Source organism: Gadus macrocephalus, chromosome 18, assembly GCF_031168955.1.
Source record: "Gadus macrocephalus chromosome 18, ASM3116895v1".
Lineage (NCBI taxonomy): Eukaryota > Metazoa > Chordata > Actinopteri > Gadiformes > Gadidae > Gadus > Gadus macrocephalus.
This window is the reverse complement of record NC_082399.1, coordinates 5,003,281-5,025,758: the sequence shown is the minus strand read 5'-3', so window position 1 is coordinate 5,025,758 and position 22,478 is coordinate 5,003,281. Positions and strand designations below refer to the sequence as shown.

The following is a 22,478-nucleotide window of genomic DNA, read 5'->3' as shown; positions in this document are numbered from 1 at the left end:
ATACTGTCATATATACTGTCGCATAGCACTGATATACTGTCGAATATACTGTCACATACTACTGATGTACTGTAGAATATACTGTCACATACTACTGATATAGTGTCGTATATACTGTCACATACTACTGATATACTGTTGCATATACTGTCACATACTACTGATAAACTTTCATTTATACTGTCAATTACTACTTAGAAACGGTCCCATTGAAATGTCAGGCCTACTGATTTACTGTCATCTACAAGGTCACATTCTACTGATACACTCTCGTATATACTGTCACATTCTACTGAAGCAATCTCGTGTATACTGTCACATTCTACCGAAGCACTCTCGTATATACTGTCACATACTACTGATAAACGGTCCCATGACAATGTCAGGCCTACTGATTGACTGATATACCGTCATAAAGTTGACAAGTCCGGCCTTCATGATTCATGGGGTGTGTTACGAGCTGGCGTGTGTATCTGATAATCAGTTTTGTTTGCAGTAGTATTACTGCAGTATTACTATAGTTGTACTCAACACACTCTCCTCCCAGGACTCTGAGGCCATCTACCAGTGGCTGCAGCAGTTCCAGCTGGAGCAGTACACGGCTAACTTCGTCAGCGCGGGCTACGACGTGCCCACTATCAGCAGGATGACCCCCGAGGTGTGTGTGTGTGTGTGTGTGTGTGTGTGTGTGTGTGTGTGTGTGTGTGTGTGTGTGTGTGTGTGTGTGTGTGTGTGTGTGTGTGTGTGTGTGTGTGTGTGTGTGTGTGTGTGTGTGTGTGTGTGTGTGTGTGGTCACACGGGACATGTAACCAATCTATTCGTTCGTTGTACCGCAATGAACGGAATGCTGAAACGTCGCATCCCTCAAGCCATAATAATAATTTATAAAAGAAGATTGTATTTTTTAATTGATTTTATTTGTTACTCTATGCCAACTCTCTAACTGTGCAAGCCATTATAAGCATGACAAATGCATTTTTTTTTTCATTTAAAGAAATGTACTCTATGCTCACTCAAACCTTGCCAGAAGTTACATTTCCCGTTAGCAGCACAGCTTTTTGATTCTAACTGCATGTGCTAGCGCAGAGTCCTGGTTCACGGCGGAGGACAGCTGGAGTCATGACGTCCCTCAGTCCTCCAGTCCTCCTCTCAGGGCTGTGCCTCTCCGACCCCCTCCTCACCGTGTCCTGTTCTCACCCCCCAGGACCTGACGGCCATCGGGGTGACCAAGCCCGGCCACCGCAAGAAGATCTCCAGTGAGGTGGTCCGACTGAGCGTCCCCGAGTGGCTGCCCGACTACATCCCTGTAAGAGACTCACTCCCTCGGTGGTGGTGGTGGTGGTGGTGGTGGGGGGGGGGGGGGTCTCCGAATCAGAGACGATACTTTGGTTCAGTGGGTAGGGGGGCGAATATCAAGATATACCCCGAGCCGCTGTGCACACACTTTTTAAAATGTCTTATAAACTGATTGCAATAATGTAAACAAGGCAAACCTAAGGCAAACCTAAGACAAAAGGAAAAATGTTTTAATAAATGAATAAAATAATACATTATTTTGTGGAAGTTGTCAATCGATTCAGAATCCCCTCTTTAGTCCACCTCTGCGTCTTTGAGTTCTGTATGTTTTTTTAATTTGTGACCCGTCTTCCTTGGTTCCAGGCGGAGCTGGGGGAGTGGCTGGGTGTGATCGGGCTGCCCCAGTACCAGAAGAGGCTCTGTGAGAACGGCTACGACTCCATCCCCATCGTCAAGGACATCACCTGGGAGGACCTGCAGGAGATAGGCATCACCAAGCTGGGTAGGCTCTGGTCTGTCTGGTTGGCCCTGGTCTGTCTGGGTAGGCTCTGGGCTGTCTGGGTAGGCTCTGGTCTGTCTGGGTAGGCTCTGGTCTGTCTGGCTAGGCTCTGCTCTGTCTGGGTAGGCTCTGATCTGGCTAGGCTCTGCTCTGTCTGGGTAGGCTCTGGTCTGTCTGGGTAGGCTCTGATCTGGGTAGGCTCTGCTCTGTCTGGGTAGGCTCTGGTCTGTCTGGGTAGGCTCTGGTCTGTCTGGTTGGCCCTGGTCTGTCTGGGTAGGCTCTGCTCTGTCTGGGTAGGCTCTGGTCTGGTAGTCCCTGGTCTGGCTCCAAGTGATGGGTAGACACAGATATATCCACACACATACATAAACCAAATGACATGAAAGGTGAAAGTAAGAATTATTGAAATATTGAAACATGTTTTTTTTTTTTTCATTGATCTTTTTTGTCTTCATAAGATGATTAAGGATGATTTCGTAGTTGTATCTTCGTACAACAACGGTTCTTAAAACACGGGTTGGGACCAAAACATGTTGATTCATTTGTGGGAAACCCGCCTGCGGTGTCCTCCACGGTGACCAGCGACGCCCTGCCTCCCCAGGGCACCAGAAGAAGCTGATGCTGGCGGTGAAGCGCCTCAGCGACCTGCAGCGGGGCCGTCACCCGGGCAACCAGGCGGGGGGCGGGACCCTCCGCAGGAACCCCGCCCCCGCCGCCGCCGCCGCGCTGGAGCTGGAGCTGCTGGCCATCGAGCACGGCGGCCCCCGGCCCCCCGACACCCCCTCGCCGCGCGCCCCCAGGGCCCTGGCCTCCTTCCAGGACAGCGAGCTGAGTGCCGAGCTGCAGAGCGCCATGACGGGCCGGGCGGCGCCCGGGGGGCTGGTGGGGGGCGAGGCCTTCGCCCTCCGGTCGGCGGCGCTCATGTCCGACAGCCTGGAGAGCATCGGGACGCGGTCCCGCGGGTCGGGGAATTCCGGGAATTCCAATTCCGGGAATTCCAATTCCGGGAATCCCCATGCGGGGATCCCTCCGGACGCCCGGGCGCTGGCGCTGGTGTTGCCCGGCGCCGCGCGGCTCTCCCAGGAGGCCCTGGAGAGCGGGGGGGAGTGGGGGAGGCGGCCTGGGGGAGGGGACAGCCCGGGGAGGCGGAGCCACACCCCCACCCGGCTGAACTACGTCCCGCTCACGCCCCCGCTCACCCCCAGCAAGATGCCCCGCTTCGCCCACCCGGGGGGGGACCCCAGGGGCAGGGCGGTGCTCTACCAGCCCGTCTCCACCCCCCCCTCCCCCGGACCCCCGGCCTCACCCGGTCCCCAGGCTTCCTCCGGACCACAGGCCTTCAGCTACCTCCAGCCCCAAGGAGCGCCCGCGGGAACGCTCAGGGGAGCGCCGGGGCAGGGGGCCGGGGGAGGGGCCGGAGGCGGGGCCGGGGGAGGGGCCGGCGGTCCAACCAGGCTCTTCAAGCCCCTGGCCGGTGCGGTCCAGCTCCCGGGCCCCCGCCCCGGTCAGATGGTGCCCCAGCCCGGCCACCGGCACCAGGCCGTCGTCCGGCGGGACGCGGCCAAGACGCGCTCCCAGAGCCTGACGCGCTACGCCCCGTCGGACGGCGACCACGACGACGAGGGCCTCCACCGTCTCCACGACAACCACCTGACCCGGGTCCCGTGCTCCTCCTCCTCCACCACCCCCACCTCCTCCTCCTCCTCCTCCTCCTCCGTGCCGTCGTACGCCACACTGGGGCGGCGCGGGGGGCGTGGCGCCCCGCCCGCAGAGAGTGAAGAGCGGCCCAAGCTCAACCGCAGCCAATCCTTCGCCGTGCGCTCCCGCCGCAAGGGCCCGCCCCCGCCCCCGCCCAAAAGGATGAGCTCGGTCACCGGCGGCCCAGGGGCGGAGCTTAGCTTGTTTGATGGGGCGGAGCCTGGCCTGTTTGTCGGGACGGAGTCCAACTCGTCGCTGGTGGCGCAGGCGGAGGGAGAGATTGTGCGTACCGTTCGGAGCATCGCCGCCCGGCTAGAGGGAGGGGGCGGGGCCAGACCTGAGGGAGGAGGCGTGGCCAGGCCGGAGGGAGGGGGCGTGCCCAGGCCTGAGGGAGGGGCCGGGGCCAGGCCTGAGGGAGGGGCCGGGGCCAGATCTGAGGGAGGGGGCGGGGCCAGATCTGAGGGAGGGGGCGGGGTCAGGCCGGAGCGAGGGGACGTGGCCAGGCTGGAGGGAGGAGGCATGGCCAGGCTGGAGGGAGGAGGCGGGGCCAGGCTGGAGGGAGGAGGCGGGGTCAGTCCCTCCAGGAGGAGGGACGTCCCGCCCCCCCGTGAGACATTGAGCCCCCATATGTCCCCACGCCATCCCCACCACCACCACCCCTTAGTGGAGCCCTCTACAGCTGGCCCCACCCTGGGTCTCCAGCTCCGGAGGGTGGCCAGCGAGAGAGCCCAGGGTGGGAGTGTGAGAAGGGCAGAGAGAGGGGGAGGTAGGGAGGGAGCGGGGGAGGAAAGGGAGGGAGGGAGGAGGAGCGCCACGAACACGGCCAGCGCCGCCGACACGATCGCCAGGAACGCCAGCCCTGGTCCCGTGGGCTCCCCGAGGAGGAACGCCGGCCTCGGCCTCCCCTTCGCGGAGGAGGGTAACCTCACCATCAGGCAGCGGCCCCGGCTGGCGTCGGGGCCCAGGCAGGACTCGGACCCCGAGGCCGCGGCCCCTCCGTCGGAAGGCCCGGCGCGGAGCCCACCCAAGACCCTGGACCTCCCGGAGTTCAACCTCAAAGAGTCGGACACCGTCAAGAGGCGGCCCAAGTACCGAGACCGGGACGGGCAGACGCCGGAGGGGCCGGTCACGCCCACCGATGGCTCAGAGGGCGGGGCCTCGCCCACGAGTGGCTTCGGCGGCGGTGGCGGCGGCGGCGGCGGCCAGCAGCAGCCGGGGATGATCTTCCAGAGAGTGGGCTCCACAGGGAGAGGACCTCCCGTCTCCAGCAAACCTTCCAGCCTGAGGACGCCGGCCTCCCCGGGCCCGCCCAGGCCCCCCGGCGGTGGCGGCGCCGCCGCCGTCTCGCCGCGCCGCACGTCCATCCCCACGCTCACCAGCGTTCAGGTGCACACGGTCTCGCCGCAGCTCGGCGCCCAGCTCCAGTCCTACGGGGCTGCCGCCGCCGCCCCGAGACCTGCCGGGCCGGCCCCGCCCGTGAGGCCCCCCGGGCAGCAGCAGGACGCCGCCGCCGCGGGCCGGCAGAGGGCCTTGTCCCGACTGCCCCAGCTAGGCACCGCCACAGGTAACCATGGTTACAGACATGGGGTCCATGCTCTTTGTTTTCTTGGAAATACATTGGGGGTTATTTGGTTTTAATAACTGTCTGATAGATAACCTGATGATCTTTAGAAAATGGTTTTGTGATTTTCATAGAAGCGAATAGCCCAATTCCTGATCGATTCCCGTTTGACAATATTCAATGAAGATATCAATTAAGCCCAATGATCTGGGTGTCACAGGATGCAATATAATATTTTTGAATTTCGGCATCCAAAAAATTCATGCAAGCGTGAAAACTGTCTTTGCGTTAAGGCAATATGATTATTTTTCTTGTTTGATTCATGGCAGAACTATGAGGTAAAACCCATCCTTTGTCGCTGTGTCACCCAGATTGATATGTAAAGCAAGTTCTCCACACTTTTCGTAGAACTGGATTTCTTTGATGACAGTTTTCTTGTATTCCAGCCTCTTTCTTTACAAAAATCACAAATCGAAAATCACAAAACCAAACTCTGTGTAATCCAGCCTTGAATCTCTGATGTTTTACTGTGATTTTCCAGTGATATTTCCTCCTTCATTAAAAAAAAGGCATGCACAGAAATTCAGAGAAATTGTATAAAGATTTCTGTAAATATGATTTTGTTTCTTTTTGCGTTTTTGTTTCTGTTTAAAGAGTTTTAGATGTTTTCGTTTTCATTTCTTGAACCGGTTCGGAGCTGTATAGAATAGAATAGAATAGAAAGCTTTAATTGTCATTATACACAGTACAATGAAATTCAAAGAGCAGATCCTTAAAAGTGAACACATAGTTAGCACAATATAAAGACTATACAGTAAAGTAAAAAAAAAGACTTGAGCACAGACTTGAGTCCTAGAGCGTCTAGCAGCATATTGAACGATGGAGGTAGGTTATGTCTGGTGGTACAGTGGTCAGTGGAAATATGTCAGTGCAGTTATATTAGTGCAAATTTGAGTGACAGCTTTGGGAAAGAAGCTGTCCCTGAATCTGTCCCTCTAGTCAAGCACACTTGAATGTATCAGACTCTGTTTTCCTCTCGCTTCATCAATTCTATTTCTGAATCAATGACATTATTTTCACGTTCGTCCTGAAACCGGCTGTTTAATTTGGGCTCCACCGTCCCTGTGGTCTCACTCTTCTCTCTGCTCTCAGGTCCGGGTAGTCCACCGGCTCTGAACATCAAGGCAGCCAGGAGCGTCACCTTCACCTCCTCCTCCTCCTCCTCGCCCTCCTCCACCTCCCCTCCTCCTCCCTCCAGCCTGGCATTCCCCGGGGCCCTCCTGGCCCAGAGGAGGCTTGAGGAGACCAGCACGTCCCTGGAGGCGGCTCTGAAAGAGGTGGAGACCAAGCTGGCTCAGGACGGACATGTCGAAGGGTAAGAAAACAAACCAAAACAAAATCTTACTTCTGTAGCCAATTTGGAAGTAACTTTCTTCCGTTTTTATTTTGCCAGCGAGGTAAAATGTTTTTAGAAGTAACTTTTAAATTACTAATTTTAATTTTAGAGTTTATTTGGCCACTGTCCACTCACGATCATTGAGTTCGTTTTTTGTCTCTATTTTCCACACACTCTGGTGGGAAATGGTCTCTGGGTCAACGTTCACATGAGTTCCTCAGATAAGCAGTTTCCACAGTCGACCAGTTTTGTTTATTTCGCATCTCACATAGTCTGCCCACGCCCACTTCTGTGTTCCTCTTTCTCATTGGAGCACAAAGGTCCGATCAAATCGACGTTCAGATGTGCTCATGTGTGTGATGTACAAAGCCCAGCATAATCATTGTCCTATCCTTTTATCCTTCTATACATTTATTCAAACCATTCCTTCTGTTGGACTCAAGGAGTCTGTGAATAAGTATTAAAAACATTTCTTTGTTTCCAAGTATTAAAAAACCTTTCCTTCGGCTCTTCCAGAAGTTTTTGTTTCACATGCATTAAAACCTTTCCTTCTGTACGACTCCAGAAGTCTTTGTTTACAAGTAATAAAACCATTACTTCTGATGTACTCCAGAAGTCTGTGAATACCATAGACACTATCACCATTCCTTCTGCTCTTCCAGGACCAGTGGCACCGTGAACAAATACTAACCCCATTCCTCTGCTCTTCCAGGACCAGTGGCACTGTGAACAAATACTAACCCAATTCCTCTGCTCTTCCAGGACCAGTGGCACCGTGAACATCCTGGATGACATCGGCAACATGTTTGACGACCTGGCCTATCAACTGGACGCCATGTTGGAATAGCGACCGGTATGGTTCACATTGGGGTTCACGATCTTCATGTAAAAGAGCAAAGGACCACAGGGACACTGGGCTGAGGGAGACACTTTCTGAAATGCACCCTCCGGGGCACAGGGGTGGTAGTATTGACTCTTCAACTTGAGCACTTGGGTTGAAGACAGCCAGCACGGAGGGTGCAGCTGTCTGAACCGCTAAAGGGAACACGAGGGTATTTTGTGTTGTTATGTTGTCCGTCTGTTTGTTATCGTGTGTTACCTGTACCGTTTAGGTCTTTAGGTATAAAGATGCATCGTAGTTTGTCACTGGGTATGTCTGCGTTATGTGCGGATATCTTACTGTAAATAAGTTAAATAACTGACTATATTTATACCGCAGATGTGTACTGGCTGTTGTTACAAAGGGACTGTCTATGGATGAGTTTGAACAGTCAATATGGATAAGACTGAATAAGTCAAGACATTAATATGAATTTACATTTTTTTTGGGATGTCCGGAATATATTTTGTTTGCTGCTCTGTCATATGGAAAATATATATGCAAATTAATATCTGTATAGCACCATATAATACATGAACTGTCATGTGTTGAGATATTTTATCTTTTTTTTTTTACCAAAGATAGTCATGCCTTTACTCACTAGGGGGCAACGTATTTAGTCCAAAGTATGTGTATGTGTGCGTGTACGTGGGAGAGACGTGCTCACATGATTGTTTGAGACAGTGTGTGCACTTGCATGAGGGTCAAGATGTTCTTTAAGGCGATATCTTTGTAGGTGCTACTGCTCTGTGATATGAATACGATAGACAGAGGCTTCTGGCCAACCTCGAACATGCTCTCTGGGAAGAGGTCACTGAGGTGGGGACTCAGCAATGGCTTGTTCACCTGGCGGCCATCTTGGTTCCATCCTCATTAAGTTTCTCCTCCCAGCTCGGTTTTAGAACCAAGATGGCCACCAAGTGACCAAGGCCCATTAAGGCCAATTTCCCATTCATTTCTCAAGCCAATGATTATTCCAAATACAGAGTTTATTATTTATTGAAAGGTGTCCATGTCTGTGTGGTTATGTTCTCCTTTAGGAGTCCAAAGAAGGGTTCAGGACGAGTATGAAACTGTTTACAAAGGTTCCGCACAAAATCCACTTTCATTAATTTCCTTTGCTTGATTACTCTACTGTCAAAACAACCGAAGAGTGAGTGTTGCAATGCTTCAGCCTGACCAACTGCAATATTCGTTTTGTGATTGAAGTCCATTCTATTCCCCATCAGTTTCTTTTTCAAATCTTAATTGTTTGTTACTTCTAAGAAAAATGTCATGATACGACCATAAACGCATGTAAATTTTAGTTTTAGTTCGGGATGTTAACAAAAAAGATGGCACAACATATGTTTCGGCTGTAATTGATACAAAATAAATATTTTGTACTTATCCGTGTCAAGATTGAACGTCGTTAAAGATGAGACATTTCTATAGAGCGGGTGGTGTTGCGTTGATAGGTTTCAAGGATACAACCACATGAAAACAAATGTAATTAAGATGCGTTTTTAATCCATGTCAATGTAAGGTGGCAGCACTCTTGGAACACAGAAGTTCTCCTTCAGAGCAGACGCTTATATCCCAAGCACTGCTACTCTCTCACACATTCACTTTTCAGTTTAGTTTACTTAATCATTTACTGTATGTACAGAATAAGATTGAATATTAATATATATACGGAAAAAATAAAAACAAAATAACGTATTGCGCCAATCTACCATCTTGTTGAAAGGTTTTCGGGAATTCATTTTCTAGATCGGGATTCCTCTCTTCAACCTATTTCACAATAGTTCCGTACGGGAAGTCTAATTTAAAAAGGCAGTACACTTCCATCATTGTCATTAAACAAAACAAATGTGTCAAATTGGCTACATAAGCAAGTATTAAGTGCATTCATCCACGCTAGTTACTTAGCCACCAATTAGAGAAGAAAACCAAGACAAGCATTGTATTATTGATTTAGAACAATCAGTAGGTATGCAATCTGCGCCTTAGATTCAGGCTTAGACTCCATTGACATTCAATTGACCCCCTCAACTGAAGGAATGTGTATTATGAGAATCTTCGCAATAATCAGAATGAAAATATCCATCTTGAAAAAAGTACATTCAAAACATATTTTTAAAAAACAGATACAGGTGGTAAGCCCTCCACACGATATGATATGCCCTCCATATGATATGATATCTGATACAAAAATTACAGGAAAATAACACTGTTTCACATTCTACCCTTTTTTATATATATTTTTAAATTATCTTTAGAAATCGTCTAAAATGACAGGTGTGTCTTAATTAGCACAGAGCTGCTAGGTCGAGATAGTGGGGAGGAAGGGCGATCGGGCTGTCCTCTTCATCACTCTGAACGGATAAGGGTGGGAGGCAGAGGGGGAGGAAGGGGAGGAGAATGAAGGAGTGTGGGTCATCATCTATAGGTTGCTGAAGAGCTCGTTCCTCTTGCTCCAGTCCATGGCGGGGGCCTTTTTGGCCATGCGTTTCTGGTGGGCCCTCTCCTTGACCTGGGCCAGGGACATGCTCAGACCCCCCGCTGGTGCTGGCGCGGCCTGTGGGTAACACAAGGGGAGCGCAAGCACACACTCGGGTCAGCAAAAAGACACCGAACGATCCGTCAACGGTTTAGATATAATCAATCAAACAAATCTGTAAATGTACAAAAACAAATGTTTTTCTGTTTTTTACCCTTTAAACACTGATCTAATCTTATGTACATATTGACGGCAGGAATAAAAGGAGGACACTCCAATGTGCATGGGTGAATTTGTTTTGCATAAAAAATGTGTGCCTGTTCCCACAAAGGTATAAAGAGAAAGGTTTAGGGCTCCGTACGTCCATGGTGACGGCTGGAGCCGTGGCTGGCAGGGAGGAGTTGGAGGAGGAAGAGCTGGACGAGGAATGCCTCAAGGGCGAGGCCGGGTTGAGGTCAGCTGCTGTCTTACTGTTGACCTGCAAAACACGCACACACGCAGATATAGCCGGTGCACTTCTTGGGTTTGTCCACCAGGGGGCAGAATACACCACACAACACTTGAAGGTGTCTAATTGTGCAGGTTTAAAAGTTTAAATATTTGGAGGCTTTACATCAACCAGGAAATTCTGAACCATTGAATTATAGTTAGTTAGTCAATTATAATATATTAATCTATTGGAATTTGGAGTCTTTAAACAGATACTTTCTGTATTTGTGCTCGCCTCCAGATCTGCGTGACATCACTCAACGTCTGAGTTGTGACAAAGTAGTAAGGGGAACTACTCTTAAAACGTTTGCACAAACTTTGTACAAAAATAATTCATGCTAATCTCGGTGCCAAAAAATAAAACTTGCTCAGAGGCATAAGCAGCTTTGGCCGCGTGAACAACGTGTAGCAAAAAAGACCACCGCTAGCTGCAGTTTATGGGTAACAGGTACAGAATGGCATAAGGACATCATCCCGGATAAGAGCAGCGTGAAGCAACCGGGGCCGCAGGTAAATGAGGGGCCATTCATGTTTACAGCCTTGCCACGCAGCACACGCTGCGTGGCAAGGCAAAGGTCTGAGCGCCCAGAGCCCCCGTTCACCGCCCGTGCGTCTTTTGGTGATCGGATCACAAGCGGCCGGCCAAATGTGCGTCAGCTCACAATTGGAATTAGAATGCGTCTGCACGTGCGTCTCGATTGCGATCCGCGCTCACTTCCCCGCCTGGTTGCAAATTAACAAGTGCATCATTTCGGTTTTGCAAAGACTTTGCTGTCGTTGTTTTTAACAACTGGGAGGCAGCCATGACAATGAAGTTGAAGCAAAGCGATTAAGAGTAGGCAAACTATCGCCGCTCGTGGATGTATACGTCCTTCTTCTGACGCAGAGGACGCCTGTTGAGTAGGCGATCCTTCAAGGTGGCCCGGGTATCATTAGCGAACACACTGCTAAAGGAATGTGGCCATATGCCCAGATCCACCTCTGAATGTGGTTCTAAGCGATCGCATCTCAATGTGTCTGGGGTGCATTCACTCCTGTGCTCAGAGCTGCCCCTTTTGGATGGGATCACCCAAGACGCAGGTCAATGCTAGGAGTGAGCAGCGCCTCTGAGCGAGAGGGACTCCTTATGTAACCTCGCAGGGCTTTCATTCATTCATTCATTCATTCATGCATTAGGTATACATTTTGTCCTGTGACAAATGGATGACTCTGTGGCACCTTGCTCACACTCCTTTGTCGACCGCAGATTGTGACGTAGGACACCATCACATGCCTTTCGCTAGCCATCTAATTAGCATAATCCACCTCAACCCCTCCCGCTCCGGGTGGGGCCAAATCCGCTTTTCCCATGGTGTGTGTGAGCGCACGCAAGTGTGTACACAAGGGTATTTATAGAGCTTATGAGGAGGAGTAGTTCCCTTTTAAAGTCTGTTTTCGTTTGATAATCCTGGAGATGCTCGTCACACACACACACACACACACACACACACACACACACACACACACACACACACACACACACACACACACACACACACACACACACACACACACACACACACACACACACACAGACTATCATATAGTTCATCTGACAGCTTTTAATCATGGTATAGACCAACATGTTGCTCTTCTTTTTTCTTTTTGTAAGACTAGTATATCGTCCCTTTCACAGCCTTAATGCAGTTCATGTTAGAGACTAGCACGTAGTTCCTCTAAAACGAATGGTCCTACGTAATGCGTCCTGTAACTGCAGCTTCCGGTTTCACATAAACATACTATAGGCTCTAACGGCCTTCAGGTGCTGGACAGTCATTGGCTCGACCCAGTATCCAATGACTGACGTCAATGACTCTACACCCATATTTTGTAACATGACTCTATGGGATATTATGGATAAAATGGGTAATTCTAACACAAAAAATGTAATATTGCATCTCTTTGACAAAAGAGATGGAATATGTATTCATTAGGATGTGACATATTTGAAACCGCTCTCTGTGAAAATGGGATATTTGGATCATAAAATATTCTGCTGATAGCCAACATGCTTTACGAGCCTTGGATCAGTCAACATACCATACTAGAGTTGGCCCCATTTTAAAGATTAACAGCAACTCGTGCTAGGGTACACCAGGGTCAAACTGGTGGGTTAGGATTTGTGCTACGGTACTGAACCACGTACTGTAATAACCGGTCCTATCCAGTACTGCAGTATATGGAAAAACACCCAAAAGACTAGTATTACTCACCCCATCTGTGGAGTCACGTGATTTGCGTACTGGAAGAGGACCTGAAACCAGAAAAGATATATCAAACATAATGAATAAGGCACTCCGGGAGTCTGGTTATTGGAGAATAATGAGCTACCGTGGTTGTTCATTATTTTCCAATAACAGGAGAGTCCGATGTGGTTTGTTCGGCTCATCCAACAACGATTACATATCAGTTCCTTTCTTTTCATCTAAAACGTTATGGTTGTTTTATCGACTTAAATCAGCTGAAATGTATTCTTCAGCGGCGCTTTGTGGATATTGTTTTTGTGTGCTCAAGGAAACATCTGGTGGATAGCGGTTGGATTTGCAGCGCATTGAATCGGAACTGTTGAAAAATAATGCACTCCCAGTGGGAGTGCTTGTGTGTGTTTGTGTGTGAGTGTGTGAGTCTATGTGTGCCTGCCTGTGCCTGTGTGTCTATAGAAACATAACGTGTGTATGCGTGTTTGTGTGACTATGTGTGAGTGAGTGATCGAACGAGCGAGTGAGTGATCGAACGAGCGAGCGAGTGAGTGTGCGTGTGCCTACGTCTGTGTGTGACTTTGCGTGCGTGCGTGCGTGCGTGCGTGCGTGCTCCTACCTCTCAGGTGCTCCTCGGTGGGTAGGACGTTGCAGCTGGTGAAGTAGGCGTCGGCCTCAGAGTCCACCACCAGCATGGAGGTCTCCTCGCCTCCGGCTTTGACGGCGGCCACCACCTCCGCGTGCTGCATGCCTGCTACTGACATGCTGTTCACCTGGGGGGGGGGGGGGAGACGAGAAGATGATTCGGTCGGATTCAACAGCCAGGACCCGGGTGTCATTGGTCAGACACCGTACCCCTCGGACACGGTCGGCAGGTATAAGTGAGTGAAATGATCTGTTCTGGTTGACTGCGCCTGCCGCTGTATGAGACTAGTAAGACTGCAGACTAGGGACTCTGGGTTCGGTGCTGGGGATAAGGGGCGAGGCGTTAGGGGCTTGGGTTAGGGGCTACGGGTTTGGGGCTGGGGTCAGGTGCTGCGGTTAGGGGTTAGGGGCTAGGGGCTTGGGTTAGGAGTTAGGGGTTATGGGCTAGGTCTTAGGGGCTCAGGCTAGGGGTTATGTGCTAGGGCTCAGGATAGAGGCAACTTGCTCTAGGATACTAGACGTTAACATGACCCACTTGATGTAGGTGGAAAAATAGAAAGGTCATCTCCATAGCTCCTCTAGCGCTATAATGAGCTGGCACGCAACACTCATAAAAAACACGCTTTCTTCATCATTCCGAACCCAGGGAGTTGGCTCGTTATAATATATGAAGCTTCACAACCTTGAACCTTGAACAAGAAGGATTTATTAACTGAATCTTCTGGGAGGATGGGACGGGGGGAGGAATCCGTCATCCCACCAGGGCCCCCACGCTCCTGATAAGGTTTACGCTCAGACCAGTACCAATCAGACCCGGCCCGGGCACACTGGCCCTCTGAGGAATTCTGAGTGTGGGAGGAAAATCGGTGGCGGGAACGCGGTCAGGAATCTCTCACACACACTAACTCCCACTATCCCCGGCATTGGAAACAACGGAACTCCCTATACTTGCAATGTCCTGTGTGTGTGTGTGTGTGTGTGTGTGTGTGTGTGTGTGTGTGTGTGTGTGTGTGTGTGTGTGTGTGTGTGTGTGTGTGTGTGTGTGTGTGTGTGTGTGTGTGTGTGTGTGTGTGGGGGGGGGTGTGTGTGTGTGTGTGTGTGTGTGTGTGTGTGATGGTGTGTGTGTGAATGTTTGGTGTGTTCAGTATGTATGTGTGTGTGCTTGTGTGTGTGTGTGTATGGGTTCGGTGTGGGTTCTGTGCGCGTGTTCTGTGCGTGTGTGTGTGTGTGTGTGTGTGTGTGTGTGTGTGTGTGTGTGTAAAGTCCCGTTTCCTCCTGTGAGAACATATTCCAGTGCGATTGTGCTCACACTGCACATAGGTTAGGAGGAAGAGAATGCACTCTGCTCCACCCTGCATGTTATTCAGCCTGCACTGTGACACACTCTAAGTGGATTACTCTGTTTGGTAAGTGTGTGTGTGTGTGTGTGTGTGTGTGTGTGTGTGTGTGTGTGTGTGTGTGTGTGTGTGTGTGTGTGTGTGTGTGTGTGTGTGTGTGTGTGTGTGTGTGTGTGTGTGTGTGTGTGTGTGTGTGTGTGAGAGAGAGAGATAGAGTGTTTGCATGGGTGTGCTTCTGGAGAATCCTCACATTATGAAGACACATCAACACACACTATGACACACACAGTATATATTGGACCCTGCCCCCCCCCTGCCCCATATCCACACTTTACAGTCTTTGTTTAAAACACTTCAGATTATTAGTTACAGAATGCATACTCAGCAAGTCATCCAGCCAGTCAGTCAGATGAGCAATCTGACAGTCAGTCTGTCAGCCAGTCATTAAACCAGTCAGAGAGTCATGCAGCATGTCAGTCAGTCAGTCAACCTATCAGTCGGCCAGCCAGTCAGTCAGTCAGTCAGCCAGTCAGTCATTCAGCCAGCCAGTCAGTCCGGGATGAAGGGGGTGTTACCTGCAGGATCTTGTCTCCGGGCAGCAGGCCGGCCCTCTGGGCGGGGGAGTGGTCGTCTACGGCCCGGATGAACTGGCCCGGTTTGGACTTCTCGCTGTGCAGGTTGAAGCCATAGCCGTTGGCTCCCTTTGCCATGTGACACAGACGCGGCCGAAGCCCTTCACTCGCCTCCTGCAGGGACAAACATCAGCCGCGTGAAATTATAATATAACACTAGAGGATATTTTAAAGAGCGCTTTCATAAGCTCAAAACACTTTTTTTTAATCAAAGCAACACTAAAGCTCATTTACAAAACAGAGTGAACTCATAAAGTCACGTTAAATACACAACCTTGTTTGTTATGAAAAGATGACACACAGAATCTAGATGAGAAAGCAACATTGTGAATATCTGACTTCCCAATGTCAGGTGTCAACTTCGCTATTGAGACAGAGAGGACACTAAACATAGAGAGCAAACACTAAACATTAGGACACTAAACATTAGGACACTTAAGTGTGAAGCACGGGAGGAATAATCCAGATGCAGTCTGGTGGGGTCTTGGACAGGAGTTTTGTGTTCATGCTGTTTCAAATTGAATAATCGTGACACCTGTGTGTATTCACAACATGTCAGCTCCACACTGTTTAGTTGTATTGTGTACTCTTGTTTTAGTGTGTTGAGTGTGTCTTCTAACAGGAGAGCTACATTCAGGAGTTTGCTTCTTCAGCCGTCCCCCGGTGTAGCATCACACCGGTGGAGCAGGCTGTCGGCCACGTAACTCGCTTCATGTTCCTGTCGTCGTCACACAACCCTCTTCAGCTTTCTCTGGTCACACAACCCTCTTCCTGTCTAGAGACCGGCCTCGGGAATAATCCCCAGTCGTCTGTTAATGATTGGTGCCGTGCTATTCAAGACATTTTTATAGGGCAACCTTTGGTCTTCTCCTCTAGCCACAATCAGCTGAGTAGCATGTCAGCGTAGCAACAGCTTTCCAACATGCACTGTTGCTGACTAGCATGTTAGCATAGCAACCGTAGGTCAGCGTGAAGCAGAAACCCTTCAGGAATTGAAAAGAAGAGTTGGCAGGGTTTCTGTGTCATGGCGGCTGTGTCACAACACAACCCAGTTTCTACAGAGTTCACTCCTCATCATGGGAAATACCGTTTTGCAAACCTGGAGATAATGTTGCGTGGGAAACATTTGGAACTTTGTACATAAAGAAAAGAATAAACTGGGTTTATAATGAATGAGTGAAAGAATGTTCCCGAATGCAGTTATCTTATCTTGTTTCCACTTCGGCGGTGGCTTGTCTGTTGTTGGGTTGATTGTTATTGACTAACAGGCGTAAAACATATGAGAAATGTACTCTGCAGGACTCACTCTATTGGCAGAAAAACTCTTCATTGGGTTCAAACTTTGAATACTGTACATACTCTAGTTTTCTATTTGCTGTGGTAAAACAAGTCCATTTTCAACTATGGGTAAAGTATAAAAATCCATAGCTTGAGGGACTTTGACCATGCTTGGAGTGTTTAAGTGGTTAGTGGGCAACAGCTATAATGCTGCAGCCATTTTAAGCATAGCGTGCAAACTTCAAGGGCAGGAAAACTGCCAAAAGTAGTTTCTTTCAGACATTTATTGTGAGCTTATGAGTTGTATTCCAATTGATAAATTCCCCAAGCAAAATTGTGAAACGCTGGTTTGCTTTAATCTTATTTCGTTTTCCTGAGAAAATAAAAGCTGACCAGTGAACAGATTTGTCCAAACTCTTTATACACACTGTCATTTTCTCCATATTTTGTCTAGTCATGTATTTCCATCCACTGCTTCAACAATTATTATCCCTTGCATTGCAATAAGGAAAATCTTTTTTTCTTTGCTTGAGGCCAATGATCAAACGCAAGGAACTCTGGGAAGTGGGGGAGGAACTTTCCATTGTTGCTCATATATTTCCGTTCCATGAGACTCTTTGAAGGACTTTCTCTCAAGAGCTAACATTGTCCCAACAGTCACACGGCTTGGCAAACATTCTATACGTGTCACAGATGTTGACTTGGCATCAATTATATCACATCATACTCCTAAATCATGTTTAAGTCATTCATTGACAGAGCCAATGTGTGTACAGTCTTATTTTCACAGTGCCTTTCATCGAAAGGGCCTTGCTGGCAGACCGGAACTGCGACAATACACTTGTACAAACAATACAGACATGTACACACACAGCCAACCTCTCCAACACACACTGGATCCACCATGAGAGTCATCAGGGCAGAATGACTACCGAGTAATCCATTTACCGCCCACTGTCGGGAAGATGGCCCAGAAGCACAGGACATTACTCTCTCGCTCTCTCTCTTGCTCGCTGTCTCTCGCTCCCTCTCTCTCTCTGAGAGCTTGAGAGTCACACCAGAGACGTAGTCTACTCTGCTTACCCTCTCCATAAATCTCCCTTTTCCTCTCTGTCTCCCCCCGCCGCCCCATCTCTCCCTGCACCCAACACTTGAGTACCCAGTCCAAATCCATGTCAGGATTCAAAAGGGCTTTAGACTAATTACACTAATAATAGTAAAAACTCTGTGTCCCAGTGCATGTTGTTTAAATCACCGTCGAGACATTAACGCGGGTTACATCTAAATGACCATGGGATGGGTGCATGGAAAATACACTACTCATGATAATCCTAATAATAATCATGATTATTATTCTACATTGTATTTACGTAGGGCTTGATAAAGTGATTGATAAAAAGTCACAAAAACATTTACAAGCATACGAACAGGCAGGAAGAGGGACCGGGAAGGCGTTTTAAGAAGGTGAAACTTTATGGCATCGTCATTCTTAAGACTGCGGCAGAAATGGAATAAAGTTGCACTGCAGACAGAATCTTGTTTGTTATGAAAGGCACGTCTCATAACAGTGAGTGTTATGAGACGCTGCCCAATTACCCTGGCCAGGGGGCTGTCACACACACACACACACACGACACACACACACACACACACACACACACACACACACACACACACACACACACACACACACACACACACACACACACACACACACAGTGAATGATTGGGTCTTGCTGTGGGCTACTTGAACATCACATTGTTTGGGCTTTTAAAATGGTTTGACAGGCTTGGTAAACACTCCCTACGTTTCCTTAATGTTAATGAGACTGATCAAAAGGTTAATTGTTTTACGGCTCGCATTCTACTCCTCTCGTAAAACATGGGCTTTAAAAGAGAAGGGACTTTGGACCAAAAGGAAGAGTTTCCCAGATGACCAGGTTATTTTCTCCTCCATGCAAACACTTTGGACTATTACCCGTTCTATATACGTAAACTTCCGTGCAATATAAATATATTGACACTACCAAATCATTCCATTTGGACCTCAAACTATTAGTAGCAAAATGTTTTACCTTATCACTTGAAAGCAATCAGGTCAAGGTCCAGGGACTTGGAGTGAGCAGTAGAGCTGCGATCACCAGCGCCTAACCCTAACCATAACCCTAACCCTAACCCTGTTCAAAACAAGGTCTCTAGCGTGGTTACAGAACTGTTTCAAACAAGGTCTCTAGCGCGGTTACAGAACTGTTTAAAACAAGGTCTCTAGTGCTGTTAAAGAACTGTTCAAAACAAGGTCTCTGGCGCTGTTAGAGCACTGTTTAAAAAAAGGTTTACTGATGCAGTAGGACCACTGTTCAAAGAAAGGTCTCTGGCACTGTTCTCTTGAAGCCTGCATCTCAATGTATTTGAGGAACCACTACTGCTGCACCAAGGACAAGAGTGTGGCTTGGTGTCCAGGAGGCTAAATGTAATTCGATGATCTCTTCATCGCAATGAATAATCGCTATATGACAATATCTGAATCTCCAACAAAAGTATTGCGATAACACAATCGTGTTATGTGCAATCAAATGGTACCAGCAACAGGAAGTGGTTACCACGACAATGCTGCTCCACCCACAGAGCGTGCGTGCATGAGGTTATGCGTCAGTGTGTGTGTGTTCGATAGGGTGCCTTGAGTGAGCACAAGCCAAAGTTAGCAAACACCTACTGTATGGTTCAGTCTTTTCCTCTTAAGACTTATTGCTCTATATAATGTTCACCCTTCACCATATGCAACGGTAGCCTATAAAGTCATGCCTCTTTCTAAATGGTGTGTGAGTGTGAGCTAGCACCAGCCTTATTCCCAATCCCCCAAGCCATGATAAGTATAACTGTCTGTCAACTTTATTTATCACTGTTCAATTGTCCAAACTGTTGAGCTTGAAGGAGTGGACTTTGAAACAGAGAACAAAAGGCTTGTGTGGCCGAATGTAACATTTCCATATTATGAGTAATCACATTGTTTCTTTGGAATCTAATGCAAATTAATAACCTACTAAACAAACCAATATGGGGAGTCAACGTGATAATATATTGGTCATGCCTTATAAACGAATATTTATAAAAGATATGTCAGGAATAAGACTTTCCTTAGTAGATAGGGTAGGGTTAGGTGTTAGCCCTACTGCTGATTGGCAGTAGGGCTAATGATTAGCAGTTCAGGGTGGAGAGGTAAAACAGGAACGATATATTGGGGATAAGCTGACTAGCTATGAGGGTAACAGATCAGCAGAGACGATAGAGAAAGAGGGGAGAGAATAGAGAGGGGATAAAAAGAGGAGACCGAGAAGAGAGAGATAAAGATAGGACACAGAGAGAAGAGAGAAAGAGAGAGACTTCAGAGACCCTTCTGCGATTATTGGTGCGGAAATGTAATCATAATCCCTGTCATGGCAGCTTGAAAGACAGAATCTTTGCCACAAAAAAAAGCTTTTTAAAGAACAGCTTCCGGCTAAAATAAGGCTTCTCACTGCTGAATGTAATTTGTCATGTGGGCACGGTGTGCATGTGTGTGTGTGGGGCACGATGTGTTGGCGTGTGCATGTCTGTGTGTGCGTGCGTGTATATGAGTTTGTGTATGCGTCTCTGTGTGTGTGTGTGTGTGTCAACAAAAAAGTTATTAAAATAGATTAGTTGTCCATGAAGGTTGTTTCTACAAAGGCCTGTTTGTTTGTGTGTGTTTTGAGAATAGTAAAGAGCAAACGAGGTGATGCAGCAGATCTCCTAGAGAGGGTGACAACAAAGGATTACAGAGTTGGATGGAAAAGCCGTTTTCAGCTCAGGTCTCCGTGACAACCGACCAGTGGAAGTAAGGTTATTGGAGACTTTCGGCATCATGGGATCGCTGAAAGCATTTCATTAAAAAAAAGTCCCACAGAGAAACTTTTGAAAGTCTATATTCGCAATCGGGCGTGACTACTATATAATCAAATATATGCACAGGAAATGAGTGTGACTTGGGTATTAATGTCGCTGTCTCCTCTGCATGAACTAACTTTAAATAGTAAATCTCTTAAAAGGGCAACGATGGGCATTATATCACGCACACATCCTCGCCAACCTCCCAACAACCCCAGCGACTCCATCACCACATTTATTACGTTATGTCAGAATAAACTTGAGCAAGGGCCAAAGTCAACTACATTTATAGCGCCCACCACCGCTGTGATGTCAATAAAGTTCATGGTCATGCCGTTTTGGTAAAATAAATAATTTGAGCATTCACGGTGAGATAAGACCCAACTGGGAGAACTTAAGGGGGAGGTAAGCCTTGACATGGGATAGCTTGGAAGCTGCGGTGAGTCTGCACTTCTGGGGCAGGCTATACCGTGACCATGTGATGCCCAAGTTGTGAGCCGGGCCTTAAATCCAGTGCACAGCCTTTTGTAGTGAACTGCAAGTCTACTCTATATATAATCCAAATACATAACATTTATGCATCTCGAGCGATAAAAGTCTTGGATAACCATGACTTTAATACAAGGTGGAACAAAGTGGTGAAGGTGGAATTTCGAAGTATGAAGTATGTGTGATTAGCGGAAGTAAGACAGCTTTGAAACGACCGGAGATAAACTCGGAGCACACACTCGCTCCCATGCTTCTCCATTCGGCTGACATTTTCTCTCCACAAGTGGAGACAAATTGCTATTTAATCCTGTAGTCCCCCCCCCCCCCCCCCCCCCTCCCCCCCTCTCTGACTAACAGACACACAGATACACACACACACACAAACACACACACACACCGTCTATTCTCTCTCTATGCATTAGACTTGTTGGTGGGGTGGTGGTGGCGGTGGTGGCGGTGGCAGTGGTGGTGGCGGTGGTGGTGGTGGGGAGGTATTTCAGGGTCCTGGTAGAGGCGTGAGAGTGTTTTCTCTGCTTCCCCCCCCCCCCCCCTCCATGCTAGCACCGAACAGCACAATGCCTCATTCTGCTGCAGCAGGTTTCCATGGTAACCGGTAGGCTGCTTGGTACCCCTACCCCCTCTTACCCCCATTACCCCCCCCGCCCCCCCTCCCCCCCCTCCCCCTATCCCCTCCCCCCCTCCCCCCTCCCCGGCCTCCAGGGACCCACTCCTGCAAAGCTGGGACCTTGTTACCATAATATGGTGATGATGACACCCTCCCACCACTTTCGCACCGCCTCATGTTGGCCCTCGGGGAGGGGAAGTGACAAGCTTCACTCTCCTCTGCGGGCTTGAGGGGACGGAACTAGCCAAAGAGGCAAAAAAAATGCATGGTTCAGTGGTTGATGTGGGGTCGTGAGCAGTTCCACATTGTTGTTTTTTTGTCCTGTATCGTGGTCAATGTAATGTATCGTCCTATTGTGATAGCCGGAAATGAGAACAATGTTAACGGGGAGCTTAGCCGGGCTGTTTGGGGCTGTAGGGTACAGGAGACTAAAGGCTTAGTTATCGTTGGACTAGGACATAACGCTATTTTGGTTCTGCTTTTGGTTTTAGTGAGCGGACCAATCACAGCCCTAGCTGCTGTGTCGCCTCAATGCAAGGTTATCATATTTGGTAGGCGCACATCTGGCCCTTGCGGTGGACGCAAGGAGGGTCCGCAAGGACGAAATGGGTCTGTAAACCCCCTTGCGTTGGGTCCACGTCCAACCATAACTCTACCTTGAGGGTGGAGAAACAGGGAGACAACTGGATGATAAAGGTTTGTGTGTTTACACGGGTAATTGAAAGTCGCAGTTGTAAGTTGCATTCACATTCTGTGTCCATCGCTCATGGAGACGTGAAAGGTGTCTTAGACTTGGCTCAGAGTACCTGGGCAAGGCACTAAAGCGGTATAGTTTACCTGTTGTGGGTTTTATAGCCAGGCTTTGGACTCTGATCTCCCAGGTGGAGTCCTGGAAAAACTAAGAACTAAACCTCCCCAGCATAAAAGCCTTATAACAGCCCCTCATAATCCAATCGAAAAAACAACTTGGCACTGTTGGAACGATCTCAGAGAGAAACTGCATTATAATGTTGTTTACATAATTTATGAAT

General features: G+C 48.6%; 2 protein-coding genes across 5 annotated transcripts in view; one reads left to right on the top strand and one right to left on the bottom strand.

Annotated features, from left to right (window-relative positions):
* LOC132446292 (caskin-2-like) overlaps positions 1–9,414 on the top strand; it is a 41,682-nt gene extending 32,268 nt beyond the window's left edge. For all 4 annotated transcript variants that reach the window (XM_060036508.1, XM_060036511.1, XM_060036509.1 and 1 more), the window contains 6 exons: positions 548–658; positions 1,205–1,306; positions 1,660–1,798; positions 2,397–5,057; positions 6,207–6,429; positions 7,213–9,414. In XM_060036508.1, coding sequence (XP_059892491.1) covers positions 548–658; positions 1,205–1,306; positions 1,660–1,798; positions 2,397–5,057; positions 6,207–6,429; positions 7,213–7,297 — 3,321 coding nt within the window. In that variant the 3' untranslated portion in view covers positions 7,298–9,414. The remainder of the gene's footprint in view (positions 1–547; positions 659–1,204; positions 1,307–1,659; positions 1,799–2,396; positions 5,058–6,206; positions 6,430–7,212) is intronic.
* nherf1a (NHERF family PDZ scaffold protein 1a) lies at positions 8,818–18,863 on the bottom strand. Its single transcript, XM_060036515.1, has 6 exons — positions 18,506–18,863; positions 15,096–15,266; positions 13,158–13,311; positions 12,554–12,594; positions 10,174–10,290; positions 8,818–9,890 (listed from the first exon to the last, which is right to left on the bottom strand). Exons 2-6 carry the CDS (start codon positions 15,228–15,230, stop codon positions 9,756–9,758), a joined length of 582 nt encoding a protein of 193 aa, XP_059892498.1. The 5' UTR covers positions 15,231–15,266; positions 18,506–18,863; the 3' UTR covers positions 8,818–9,755.
* Between the last annotated feature and the right edge of the window lie 3,615 nt (positions 18,864–22,478).